This window comes from Canis aureus, chromosome 18, assembly GCF_053574225.1.
Source record: "Canis aureus isolate CA01 chromosome 18, VMU_Caureus_v.1.0, whole genome shotgun sequence".
NCBI lineage: Eukaryota > Metazoa > Chordata > Mammalia > Carnivora > Canidae > Canis > Canis aureus.
In genome coordinates, this window is record NC_135628.1 from 6,870,393 (window position 1) to 6,885,015 (window position 14,623).

The 14,623-nt window shown below is 40.0% G+C and overlaps 1 protein-coding gene across 12 annotated transcripts in view; it reads right to left on the reverse strand.

Annotated features, from left to right (window-relative positions):
* Nucleotides 1-14,623, reverse strand: part of MDFIC (MyoD family inhibitor domain containing) — a 290,769-nt gene that overhangs the window by 70,722 nt on the left and 205,424 nt on the right. For all 12 annotated transcript variants that reach the window (XR_013356413.1, XM_077856095.1, XM_077856096.1 and 9 more), the window contains one exon: nt 13,067-13,189. Coding sequence is in view for 11 of the 12 variants with exons in the window: in XM_077856095.1 (XP_077712221.1) it covers nt 13,067-13,189 (123 nt within the window). In the remaining variant the exon portion in view is untranslated. The remainder of the gene's footprint in view (nt 1-13,066; nt 13,190-14,623) is intronic.

Consider the following 14,623-nt stretch of genomic DNA (forward strand, 5'->3'; position numbering starts at 1 on the left):
ATCACAATTGTAAGAAACTACTTTCCAAAGGAAAAAAAAAAAAAAGCCTTTAAATATTTAAATAAAAAGCTCTGTTCAACCTTTTTTATACGTTTTTGTGTTCTAGGGCAATATACTCAATGGAACATCTCATCAGTTCTAAGTCTGAGCTGTACCTCAAAATTAACTGAGAAGCTCTCAGAAATCAAGGCTCTACCCGCATCTGATTCTAGGTTCAGTGGTGTGGAGTGAGTGGGGCCTGGATATCAGTATGTCTTCAAGCTGATGTAAATCATGGAGAACCATCGCTTTGAACAAAGGGATAGGACTATAGCATCATATTCCTGCCCTGGGTACCTTCACAGCTTTGGTTATTCTGAGTTCTTCTGGGTGCAGAAGGAAAATGCACATCTTCACACCGTAAAAAAGAACAGCAGATGTCCAGATTCTCTGCCTATCTCTTAAAAGGAGAACAAGTATGTTCTCATGGAGGCAATGAGGAAATAGTTCCGAAAACCAAAGAAGTCTTTTTTCTAAGATGTCAGGTATATAGGAAGCCCAGGAACTGTCTTGAATTTATCACAACAAAGATAAAATTCCAAAGGAATATAGTATAGTAAAATTTTCCTAACTCTTTCACGATCCAACACAAAGGCAGGATACAGTCACATAATTAATAGTGACAGAATGGTGATAATTTCCAACTGGGAAAATGGATTAGAATTTTCAACTTGGAATAAACTTATAATTTGGGAAAACTATCATCTTCCCTTTGACCTGAATGTGATCTCTAGGAGACCATGAACACCACACAAAGTCCCAACCCTTTCCCTACTGCATCCTCCATCTGAGAACCAAGGCTAGAGAATTCAGGATAAGAGAGCTGTGTGCCCCTAGGTACACTGCTTGACTTTGCTGAGCTCAGTCTCATCTATAGACAATAAGACTTATTGCACCTGCCTGATAAAGTTGCTGATAGGCCAAGTGAGATCATCAATATGAAAAATTTCATTAACTGTAAAAAGCTCTAAGTAATAACATTGTTAATATTACTAATAAAAAGCATCCTTTGATATGCATGAACTGTAGACTGAGAAAATTAGCTCCTTAAGAGAGGCAAAGATAGTCAATCCACATTTTAAGACAAATTACTACAGCTTAACCAATTCAAAGCTGTCAGTCTCCTACAGAGAAGCTAAATGTAGTCAAAAGGTACAGATTTTCATTTATTCAACAATTAACATGACAGTATTGGGAACAAACTCTGTGCATGGCCCTGGGCTATATGCTGGGAGGGCGACAAAGCTGGATGAGCCGCCAATTCTGCCTTTAAGGAGCCTTCAGTTCAGTGACAAGGAAGAGGGCCATCCACACTGCAGGACAATTTCAAAATTAACAAGTCCTTTAGGAGAAATGAAGATAAACTGTCTCTGCAAGTCCAAAAGGGGAGCAATCACAGCAGGCCTTGCTTATACAGCTGGAGATGTGGGGAGACAGGTAACATGAGTGAAGCATGAGAGAAGGAAAAGATTGGGGATGTAGAGGGAAGAACAAGGAATATATTTTGGCTATAGCAGAACTACGTGAAAGGAAATTGTGGAGGAGCAAGGCACAATTTCTTTTATTCCCATAGTCATCCAAAATAACTTCTGGAAAGTCCACTGTGGTCCTGGATCCGTGCTAATTGCTGGGGATGCAACCTAAAGCCAGCAGATTGCAGACAAGCCATAGCAAAAACAAGTTACAAATTGTGATAACAAGTGAAAGGAAAGGGTGTTTGGAGAAACAGGGAAGCCTCTCTTTGGCCGGGGGTGGGGGTGGGTGGGTGGGCAGAGTGTAAAAACTCAGGGACAGAAAGGAACTAACTCACGCATCTGTAGGACTGGAGGACAGAAAGGAAGCAAGTAAAGCTCCAAGGTAGAGGGAGGAATTTCAAGTAGGAAACAGGTCCTATCAAACACTACAGAAAGAGAGAGGGCTGAGAAGAGGTCACTGGGCAAACTGACCTATCAGTTTTGAGATCATATTAGTTGCATTTAACCTTTAGGACATATATCAAGGTAGACTAAGAAGCAGCCATTTAGAACAGAACTAGGTTTGAATACCAGGAGCTGGTGCTAAAATATAACCTAAAATGTCTCAGTGATAGAGATAGATATATTAGAATATAATCTGAATCTTTGGAAAATTGTGTCATAAAATCAAAAGAATGGACCAAAAGCAAAAATCAATTAGAAATTAAAGTATAGCTGAGGAGCTGAGGGATCTCAGCTGAGATCAGAGAAACATGTATTTGTACTAAAGCCAATCCACTGCATGTAACATCTTTTATCTGTGATTCCCAGCCCCTGGAATCTGAGCAGAGAAGACTGACCATGTTGTCTGTTACCTTATTATCAAGGCAAATAGTACACAAGGTCATAGAATTAAGGGAAATAATGAAAGATCATTTATGGATGTCAGCAGGCCATGAAAAAAAAAAAAGGCATGTGAAGTTACAGAGATGAGATTCTATGGAGAAAAAACTTAGTTATCAAATTAGGCATAATTAAGGTAAGGAATGGGCAGAAAATGGAAAAGTGAACTTCTGATTTCAAAATCTTAGAGAAGAGGCCTTGGCGGTAACAAGGTCCAAGGGGTGTCTATGTAAGGTGGCTCACCTCAAACAGACAAAGTCCTCTGAGTTAAAGAAGTCAAGCATCAGTGCGATTTCAAAGAAATTAAAAGCAGCTCTGTAATTTAAGGAAATTAAAAGAAGCCTCGGCTTGGAGGACAAATCAGATACTAGTTAGGGACCGAACAGGTTATGCTGGAAGGTGGAGCAAGATGCATGAGCAGCTGTAGCCACATCACACTCCACGCCACTCCACGTGATGACTAATTTAAGACTCTACTATTGGACTCTGGGTGTCAGCAACTACCAACACCACTTCACATCAACCTTCCAGGCACTGGGAGTGGTAGTAAGGTTCAAATTTAATGTTGAAATAAATTGATTTTTTTTTTACCCTGATTTGAATCAGTCCAAACAAATTTGGACTACCTAGCAAAAGTCAGTATTATTCAGTCTCCTATAAAAAAGATCTTCTGATATATATTTAAGATACGTTCTAAATATTACACACATAGATTTTGCTGGGGTATAATTTTTAAGAAATTAAATAAGATTGACCTTGCATTTAAAAAAAAAGAAAAAGGCAAATTATATACACCTACCTAAAAAATACTGAATGGCATTTGCTCTGTTTCAGCATGAAAGACCAAAAAGTCAACCACCTGAAACTGGTGAAAATGAAAAAATATAAAAAACCTAAATATGTAAGAACTGGGTTTAATTTAACATTTCCAGTAGTAAATATTCATATTCAGAGCTATCTGATATGATTTTTAACAATTTACTGGAGGGGGATGCCTGGGTGGCTCAGTGACTGAGAGACTGCCTTGGGCTCAGGGTGTGATTCTGGGACTGAGTCCCACATCGGGCTCCCCACAGAGAGCCTGCTTCTCCCTCTGCCTGTGTCTTTGCCTCTCTCTGTGTGTCTCTCATGAATAAATAAATAAAATGTTTTTTAAAAAATTACTGGGGGTGCCTGGGCAGCTCAGTTGGTTGACTCTTGATTTTGGCTCAGGTCGTGATCTCAGGGTGGTGAGACTGAGGCCCCCACCACCCCTGTCAGGCTCTGTGCTTAGTGGGGAGTCGGTTTGAGATTCTTTTTCTCCCTGTCTCTCCTCCCACTTGCATTCTCTCTCTCTCTCAAATAAATAAATCTCTTAAAAAATTTACTAGGCACAGAAGAAGTATAGTCCGAAGAACCCAGCTCACAGGAAGGGTAGGAAAATGCTAACTGCGTACAATCACACCATTCCTTGATGTGCTATTCTCACCGCTGCTGCCTACGTTTCACTCACCTTTGTGATTATGACAGCACCCTTGCAGCCCTGAACAAATATGGAGAAGATGTCCTGCAAAGGTGGGCCTCTACGTTGATGACAGGACAGTATCTTTTTCCATTAAGATAAGGAACGATGGGCGGCATCCAAAGATGCCATGTATGGTCTTATTAGAACACACTGGCATGGGGGCGCCTGGGTGGCTTAATCGGTTAAGCAATCGACTCTTGGTCTCAGTTCAGATCATGATCTCAAGGTCACAGAGCCCCAAGTCAGCTCCAAGCTCAGAGCAGAGTCTGCTTGAGATTCTTCTCTCTCTCCTTCCCCCTCGGCTCCTCCCCCTGGCTTATGCTTGCTCTCTCTCTAAAAATAAATAAATACAATCTCAAGATCACACTGGCATGAATCAATTATTTATAACAATTTGAGATGGTGGGAATCTTTTTGTTTCTTCTTAAATTTCCCATTCCAAATTCTCAAGCACCATGGGAAATGTACTTAATTAGATTATATTCCAGCGCAGAACAAATTTCTCCACCCACTCTCTTCTCTAGCTCACTTAATGCAATTTTGCCCTCTAGTACCAGCATCAGAGGGTTTTAAAAGAAATTTCATTGACTTTGGGTGTCTTACTGTGGAACCCTAGGACTTGAGAAGAATCCAGCTTCTGATGGAAAACTGGAGCATAGCTTTACCACTGAGTTCTGAAAGACTCACTGAAGGCAACCCAGAACAAATCATGGTACAGATTCCCAGCTGTGCTAAGATGGAGGGGAAGGAGTGGGGAGGGATTTCCACCAACCCTCTTCATTCTCATACACCCTCTCCTGTGCTGTGCCGTGGATAAAGCTGAAGCCAGAAGCAAGCCTCGGTCCTCCTGTGGCTGGATAAAAGCTGGCAACCACTGCCTTCAAGAGTCCACTGCATGGCAATTGTCCCAAGTACCAATATACAAGCTACTTATACTTGTGACAAAGGCAGGATCTGCCCAGCCCAGAAAAACTTCCTCATTCTACAATTTCAGAGACTTACTGAAAAAAGCAAATTGTAAAATGGGTATACAGTATTCTTTTTTGCTTACCAGAACTGAATCCCTATTACCTTGATGCCTCCAGCCAGGCCCAGCTTCATGGCCATGTGACTTGTGTCTGAGGAGTAACAGAGTCCCATGCTCAGAAGGACCCTGAGCTTGTTTAATGCTTGCCATTGCCATCTTGAAATTCACACTGTTTGAATAAGGGGATCCAAATTCTCATTTTGCGCTATAGTCCACACACACCCCACCCACCAATTTATTTAGCTGGTGCTGTCTCCTGCAGAGCCTGAAGGAATCTGAATCTCCTAGCTTATCTGTGACTTGAAGCACTTCTCACAAGTGACTGGGCTATCATGTAGCTTTGGGAAGCTGGGCCCTTACCCTAGTATTTTTTGCTATTTGGGAAATTTTCTTTTTAAAATACTATTGCTTCCAGTATGATAAAATAATTCACTCCAAGGGGGAAAAAAATCAATGATACAGAGGAAAGTATATAGAATATTAAGTGAAAGTTCTCCTCACCAGTGCATCTCCACTCAATTTCAAGAGCTCCCTAAAAGTAACTATTGTGAAGAGACAACTTCTATTCAGGAAAAAAAAAATACATACACCTATAATTTGATACAAATTATATAGATACACACATTTGTATAGGAGACAATTACATATATCTTTTTTAAAAATCCCTATTTTGTATGTTACTGAATAGATAGAGAAGACCTTTCTGACTCTTACTATGAAGCCAATCAGCAGCTCCAAACAACACGCACTATTTTTCATTCATCTCAGAGTCCTCAGCTTAGAGAATATCAACTACTCTTTCATTCCTCTACAACAGGTGACTAATCTTAGGGCAAAGCAGAAAGAACCAGAGATCACCAACTTGCTGGCCTCTCCTAAACTGTTCAGTTTCAAAGAGGAATTCAGATGATTGAGACTCAAAAAAACCCTAGACAAGCCCCAGCTTTGCCTTTTATTGGCCATACTGATTGAAACAAAACTCTGGATGTTTCCCCACTTGCTGAACAGGGTAATTTTTATGAAGCCTCCAAAATTTCTTCTAAATCTAGCACTCTGGGTTTGGAAGAAACTATTTCAGTCACCCATCCTTGCAACCGCCATCTTACACCTTGTCCTCACCAGGGATCGCTCCACTTCAAAAATCTTAAATTCTTACTTCCCATTCTCATAATCCATCTCTTTCCACTTCTCCTGTTCACGTACTCCATTGATATCTGTTCTGTTTTGTGTCTTCAGAAATAGAAACCTCCTGGGGGTTGTTAGCCTCTCTGGCTATTTTTCTTATTTGTTAGGCCTTTTTTGTTTTTACTTCCTTCTCAACCCATTGGACATCCACAGCCCAGAATTTCAAACCCTATTTGGACAATGTCCTTAAATCCTTTGCCCTACTGTCTTTTCATCACAACTATCATCTGTCCAAACTAAAAATTCTGGTTTCATTACCAGCACCTGCTATTTGCCTACCCCATATATCTCACTGATCGTACACCACTGAAAGTAGAATCCTATCTGCCATGTCCCCTTCCAAGACATAGCTTTCTAAGTTGGATCAACACAACAGTCTCTCAGTTGGTCTCCTGATACTTTTGGTTTCCCATTCTTATTTATATTCCAACTACTGCAACAGTAATCATCCTAAAATATAGGCAAACAAAAACATAAACCTACTTAAGTCACTACTCCCGTCAATACTTTCCATCTTCCCTTAACCCTCCGCTAACGGATTCTTTGCCATTCACCGCTCTCCAGCTTTCTTCGAACATTTTACATCTCAGCTTACACAAAACTTCTGCAACTCTCCTCAAGCTGACCTCTTACCTCTCGACCTATAAGTATGCTGTTTTGGGGGCTTGGGACACTATGGCTCCATCCACTCCCATGGTCTGCCTGAGTTGGCTAACCCTTTAGGCATTACCGCAGAGATCACTCCCTCTGGAAAGCCCTCTTTGACCTCTCCCCAATGTGAGACTCTGTGTTTCTCCAATGTGAAAATACAGCAGCTTGCCCTTTCCCATCACAGCACTCATAACACACATTATTTCAAGACTATAAACTCTGAACGCAGAGACCACACCTGTGCTGTTCATCGCTCTATCACAAACAGAACACCGGGTCAGCACTCCGTAACACTCCATCTTAATGTAATTGATTTCTTATTCAGCTTTAGAAGTTATATTTTGACTCCTAATCCTGAAAGTTATCCACGAATAACATGCTCTACAAAGAATAATTTATGTGTAAATTCACACAGTGTTCAGCTCCAGGAAGTTGGGAGGTTTGAGAACTAAAATTATCTAGACCGCAGCATTTATGGTCTTGATCTTTACAATGTTAGTTATTTCTTTGGTGGTTAGCATTTTCAGGGTGATCTCTGAGGTAATTCCCAGGCCTCAGTTCCTCCCTGAGGCTCAAAGAAACTCCCAAATGGGAAAGGAATAAATCTGGTTCCCTCACTGAACCCCATCTATCACTTCAACTCAATACCATCTCATCTCCCCCAATAAAGACCAAAAGATTCTAGAGATATCAGAAAGAGACTGAAAACGCTGGACAAAAGGGCAGCAGCAGAGAGACTGGAAATGAAACAAGTCATGGTATAGGGTAAGGGTGAAGGGTAAAGTCATCAACTAAAACATTCACAGGAATAGTAAGAACACCAACAGCAACAACACACATTATACTTTACAGAACACAAAGCATTTAAAAACTAGTTTAAAAAGGTAGAGAAAGATAAGAGAAGGAAGAAGAGAGGGAGAGAAGGAAGTGGGGTGAAGAGGTTGGGAGTAAGTAAGAGATGGAGGGAGGGACGGAGGAAGGGCTGCAGGGATGGAGGGATAGAGGGATGGGGGAAGAAAGGAGGGAGTGAAGGACAGAGGGAGGGACAAAATTAGTCTCATATTCTTTTCTTATTAGCCAGCCAAGAAAAAGAAGAAATAGGGAACCAAAAAAGGTCCTACATAAAGTGCCATTTCTGCCCATATTCACAGACAGTGAAATGTTATTCAGAGCACTGCCATAGTTCACTGAGAACTCTTCAGAAGGACTTATCAGAGAAGAGCAGTCAAACCTATGACTTGACTGCCTGAATATCCTTAGAGTCATCTATAAATATTTGGAATTTGACATGAATGAATCATGTATGGCTTGGGAGTAAGGAGGGGGTTAGAAGGAATAAAAGGAAGAATGTATTGGTTTAGAATGTTCATGAGAGGACCTTAAAGTCTGAAATAATACAAGCAAGATGGGTAAAAAACCTCATTAATTCTATGTGCTTCTTATGCATTTATCGAGCATAAACCATGTAGCATCCAGTGTGCTGCCTACTGTTGTGACATACACACAAATCAACAATCTCAAGAAGACATGGGTCTATATACCCAGTATGTCTGGACATGCAACTCATTGGAATCATGGATGAAAAAGAAAAAAGGAAGAAAAAAAGAAAGAAAGAAGAAGAAGAAAAAAAAAAAGAAAACCCTAAAACACAAAACAAAGCTTTGTAACTGATACTTGGGCCTGAGAATAGTAATAATGAAAACCAATAAACTCATTCAAGGTTTACACATATAGCTCTCTGCTAATTAAGCACACAAAATACATTTTCTCATATAATCCTTAAAATAACACAACCAGATATACAGAATTAGCACCTCCATTTAAAAAAAATGAGAAATCTGATCAGAGTTTAAGTAACTTACCCAATACCAGCAATAATCATGTACTCAGGATCCAAACCTGGCAGTCAGCATCCAGGACCCTGAGCTGTAAGATGCCCAAAGCAAAAACATGGGGAATGGTTCTCTCTACATCTTGATCAAAATCCAGATGAGCGTGGAATAATGCATTCTAAGGAAGAAGCGTGTCAGTAAACTTGAGGTGGATTCTAGAATGTAGCCTAATGGTGGTCATTGATCAATGAGATAAACACAGGTAACCATCACAAAGAGCTTATGATTGTCCACCCAATCCTGAAACCAAATCACGAGTTGGATTTTGGAATAACTTATGGCTCAAGATTCTTCTTGACAGCGATAGCCAAAGCATCTCAACTGCAGCTACATAACCATTTGGTCAGCGTATTTTTTTTAAAAAGAGAGTTTTTCTGAGAGACAAATGGAGGAAAAGATACTGAGCAAGATGAAATCACAAAGACTTACTCCCAATATGGGATCCCAGAATGAATGAGCACACAATATTAAGAGAGAATTCCAGATCACCTTAGAAATGTAACACGAAAGCTATTTCCCCCAATCTTACTGGGCGGTACTTATTTTGGGGGCTTGTTTATGTCCTCTTTTATATAAAGTGAATTCTAAAAGGTAAACATTAATAATATGAACTATAATGTGCATTCAGACATCAGAACTGCTGGTAAAATTTAAATCCAAATCTCTCATGCTCTTTCCTTATCATCAAGTAAGAAATGTTTTTGGTATATAAACAGTATGCCTGAATATCTGCCTTTTTAAAAATATCTGACATAGAAGAAGCATTCCCTCAAGTGATAAAGTAATATTCTCTAAGGAGTGATCAGAGGTAAGTTGTCAAAGTCTTAGCAAAGAAGTAACAGAGCTCCTCAGAACCGAGCCTGGTGGTGTTGAAGGGAAACTCCAAGGATGCCAAGAGGAAGGTTTCCAGAGCAGGACTGGTGAAAACGTAGGATGCATTAGCCCCATAAAGAGGAGACAAGTGTGAATTAGAGAAGCAGCTTGCATTCTACTACCAATTAAGTGCTTACTATTATGAGCTAAAAACTCTTCAAAATGAATAAATGGGTTAACTAGAATGAGGATTACCATTTAAGTGGAGCATTCTGACTTTGCTTCAGATCATGGGAATTCTGCAAAATCACAAAGGAGAGAATTAGCTGAACGAAATAGTTTAATTTAATGGGAAATTTATTTCAGAAGAGGAGCTGAGGAAAATTTCTGGAGTTAAGTAATGACATTTAGAATTAGGAGACGTTTCTGTAAAAGCAATGTCCAAGGATAAAGTTAAGTAATAAGAATTTTCAGAAAGACCTAGAAAAATCTGCAATAGAGACCTGAGGCACTTTAGAAAGAAGAACAAAGAAAAATGGAAGCGTGCTCTCTCTCTCTCTAGGAAATAATTAGAGTAGAATTTGACCTAAATTAAAGGAAAATACTACACATATCTGAGTATAAACACAGGCACACTCACACAACACTCCTTCCTACCTTAGAAATCCCCCCAAAGACTAAGATCAAAATGTTACTTCTGTTCCTTTTCTAGTCTAATTAAAACATGAAATGTTGCCTACTGCCTGTTATCAGTTTATGCATATTATGGGTTAAATAGAAAAATTAATATTAATTGAGGGTGTCATTTCCCTGCCACATTTATTTTACCAATTCAGAGGAACAGTGATGATAAAAACACGGCATAGCTCCAAATTATATACTGAATTATATACAATAATCTGAGGGGAAAAGCCAAAGTCTGAACTCGTGTTCTCATAAAAAGATATAAACTCTAAAATATAAGCCCCATTCCAGAAATTATAGACCAAAACATTTCCTCAGAATATGGATCCCTTTTAAAGTGTAAAAAGAAAATTCATAAGATGAAAAAATAAAACCTTCTGATCATAAAATTTCCTCAAAAACCTCCATTACGTTTTTAATTCTTTACTGATTTAGGTGTTTTTTTTTTAAACCAACTTGAGTAGTTGGAATTTTTTTTAAATTTAAATTTCATAAGAAAGAGAATCACAATGCACATTCCCTGACCAGATTGTGTGTGGCCTATTTATTCGAAATGTTTGATTCCATATGGATTTCTTCTCTTTTATTTATAACTTCCAGAAAGGATTCTCTGTAATAAGTTAGCAACTCAAGGGCAACCAATTTGAAATCCAGGCCCTGAGAGCACTGTACCTGAGGTCTGCCACCTGCAATGTTTTCTAGAAGGACCAGGGAAGACGCACAAAGCTCAAACTTCTGTGTGGAGCATGAACCAAGTGTGAGCCACAAGCGGGTGGTCCACTGAGGTCAGGGTTAAAGTTCAAAGAATAATTTGGAAATTATTCTCAGCTTGGATCTCGTTTATGAGGCCTGAGAATACACCCTTTAATTAGAATACAATTTCCAAAGCAACCACTCCCTTGACTTTCCAGAGCTCAGTTATTCTCAGAAAAGTAAAAACAGCCTCATCACACTGACAGCTAACAGTCCCCTATAAATTACGCCTTAAACGTCCAACAAAGAAAGCAGCAGCCATCCAGGACAATGCAGCCGTGAGCCGCCAGCCCTTCTAACCACTCTCAAGAATAGATAGAGCAAAAGAAGGCCTGTGAAACAGACTCACTCCCCTCCGCTGCTTGCTTATGCAGCTGAGCTGTCCCATGGAAGCTTGGAAAAAGAGTGGGTTGTGCATTTGAAAATGTTCCCACACCCCAGCCGGCCTCATTTTTCTGATGATCCCTGTATCCAGCCAACCTCGCGCTACAGTGGGAACACTAAAATCAATTCCATGAGAGCCAGCTGTCGGCCTCTTCCACAGTGCTCAGGGAGCCACACAGGACTCCTGGAATGGGAGCCAGCCCGGGCCTGACTCACCGCAGATGTTCCCCTCTGCCCCCATGCAACTCTGAGCCAGGACCTTCTTTCCAGGGCTTATTATTATGACAAAAGTTTTTTACTGGGCCCCCCTAAATGTGCTGAATGCTGAGAGGAAAATACATGCCTCCCTCACTGTGGGGTTAAGAGAGATAGACAGTGAATTACACAGAGATGACCACCTACTCTACAGGGAAGGCCAAAGGAGGAAATCCAGACAGCCTTGTGGAGTTTAGTGTCAGGCAGTTGGAACAGCAGAAGCTATCACAGTGTCAAACTTTGAAGTGCTAGCCAGACTTGAGGCGAGTTTAAAGATGACATAAAACGTTCCGTTTTGGCAAACCCAGATATCAGATTTTTCTGTAGACCCAACAAAGTCGCCTTTGCCTAGAAAAGTGTGACCAGATAGAGGATAAAAATACAGTTTCTGAAATCTGTGATCAGAATTCAGAGTCCGAAGTCACCCGCAAGTATTTGGAAATTCTTGCCAACAGTGTTTTGGCCAGGAGTGGCATTTCTGTCATTGGCCTTTCTCTTGGATATCCATTGCGCTGTCCATCTTCCAGCAGCCCTCTCAGAGGGGGCCATAGCGCTCTGTCTCTGCATTTGTTCAGTGTGTGTTAGGAAAACCAGACGGTGGCTCCCGGATGCTCCCTTGTACCAAGCATCCCTTGGTACAGGCCGAACCATCATTATCTCAAAAGAGAAACTATTTCATGCAACTTACGGTATTTTTTTTTTTTTTTTTAATCACTGTCCATGTAACCGGTATAGACAACAGGGAGAAAAGTTCATTTCAAATCCTTTCCCTTTAATGGTATGAATTCTGTAACTAAGATCAAGCTTCCCCCATCAGCACTGCAATAATCTTTATACTTACATGCTCACTACAGAGAATAATTCGTTATATGGCAAATTCAACTTTTGAGCCTACCGGGGGAAAGCTCCAGGTCTACACAGGAGAACCCGACGCAGAATCAGTCTGAATAGCACCCGAAAGATACGGCTGTTGCCAGGCATTCCCACAGTCAAATGACAATATCACACAGCTTTTGTATATACTTTATAGAGCACTTTCAGGAAGAGGAAGAGAATAAAAAGAAACCAAGTGGTACTAAAAATGTTAATTATAAACAACAACAACACAACAAAAGAAAACCGGTTTAGAATCATTTGGCCATAAGAACAGGAACAGGAATGGTATCACCAAAGAACCACTGACTGTCCTTTTTCTCTGTCTTTATCTTTTTAGTTTCACAGTCCACTTAGAGTTGTTGGAATTATACTTTGTCAGTGCTCAAAAACAAATTTTTATCTCTATGAGAATTAATCCAAAATTTAGAGGTCAATTCTTCCTTTTTTTTTTAAAGGATGAAGATGGACAAACAGTATTACTTCTATTTAGTTTCAGCCCTACATTTTAAAATATTCATGAATATATTTACAGAGAAACTCTGTTGATTTATAGATTTCCAAGAGAGTATTATGGAATAATTAACAGAAAGCATATTATCACAGCCATAGACCCAAATCACTCTGATTTTTCTCCAAAGATACTCACTTTGTATGAGTTCGTCATCCGAACAATTTCCCCAAACGGGCTGGTCTTGCATCTCTCCACGTGAGAAGCAGCTATCGGTAGCTTGAGTTATAGTTCTCTCAGCATTTTCTTTATCACATTTTTCTAAATAAAACAAAAGATACATATTATTAAATGTTACCTATTTTTCTATTTTAAGACTTCTTCCAAATGCTTCCAAGTCTGCCATAATTTAAGAAAATGGAAGCAGCATCTCTGTTGACTGTTGCATAGGTTACTGAAGCAGTAATAGAGTTATTAAGCACCTACCATGTGACGAGCATCAAAGAAACAAATATATTCACAGTAAAAATAACCTGTTAAGATTATTATAAATAAGTCATGGTAACACAAGTGGTCTGCCATGACAGAGACATGTGGAACGGTCACGTAAAGGATGAAAGTAAGTCCATACATTTAGGGGACGGGTGTGGCAGGGAAAGCATGCCAAAGAAGAGAGCTCATGGAATGACTGGGATAAAAGTCAGCCAGCAGATGAATGAGGAGCCACTGAGAAGTGTGAGCAAGTACAGAAAGCAGAGAGTGCAGAGCTCTCTCTGTGGAAATTTGGGAAAAGAGGCAAGGACTGTGTTTTCACAGTCCTTGCCTCTTTTTCAGAAAGGAAGGATATTTAGGATGGGAGATTTATACACGGGTTTATGGGTTCTCAGGAGGAAGGCCAGGAAGGAAAAGTAGTATCTTATCAGGAACATCATCACTCAATCAAAAGGCTACTACAACACAAGGTAAAATCCATGTTCTAAGAGGTCCAGAGCACTAAAGACGTTCAAAGGAAGCCAAAGAAACTCATCCAGATTCAGAGCTCAAGAAAAGCAGTAGAGCAAGAGGTGCATGTTGGATGGTCTTTAAAACATTAGCAGGAATTCTGAAAGCAGAGATGGGAGAAAGGCCATCCCAGGTAGGAGAATGGCATGGGCAAACTCCACAACCAAAGGTTCCAACTCTCTGGAGTGTGAAATACTTTAAAGGGGACATTAGATGATAGAACTGGAAAGGTCTGATTAGAGACACAGCATGGATATTTGAATGTGAAGGTGAGGGTGAGAAGTCTGGATCAAATTTAAAGGCAAGATACGTAAGTCAAAATAGCCATTAAAGCTTTATGAAGTGCCTTATCAGAACCATGTATTAGGTAGACTAATACATTTGTACACAGTAGTGTCTCACTTCTGACTGTGTTTTAACTCACTTGGGGGGCTTTAAAAAAAAAAAAAAGCAGATTCCTGGGCTCTGGGCCCCACCAAAGATTCTATTTCAATTTGGCAGTGGTGCAATTCGGTAATTTTACTACACTTACGTCCTTGAGAATCGCTAGAGTATGGATGTACCTAAGAGGGAGAAGAGAAGAAGGGAAACTAAGAGAGATTTAGAATAGTTCAGTTTAATTAGAGTTCAACCAACTGAATGACAAGACGGAAAAGGAGGTAGATGTGATAACATAGCCAGAGATCTGCACAGATAATCAGGGAGGATGGGATTGGAGATGATGGAGCACTCCTGGTCAAGGATTTGACTGGG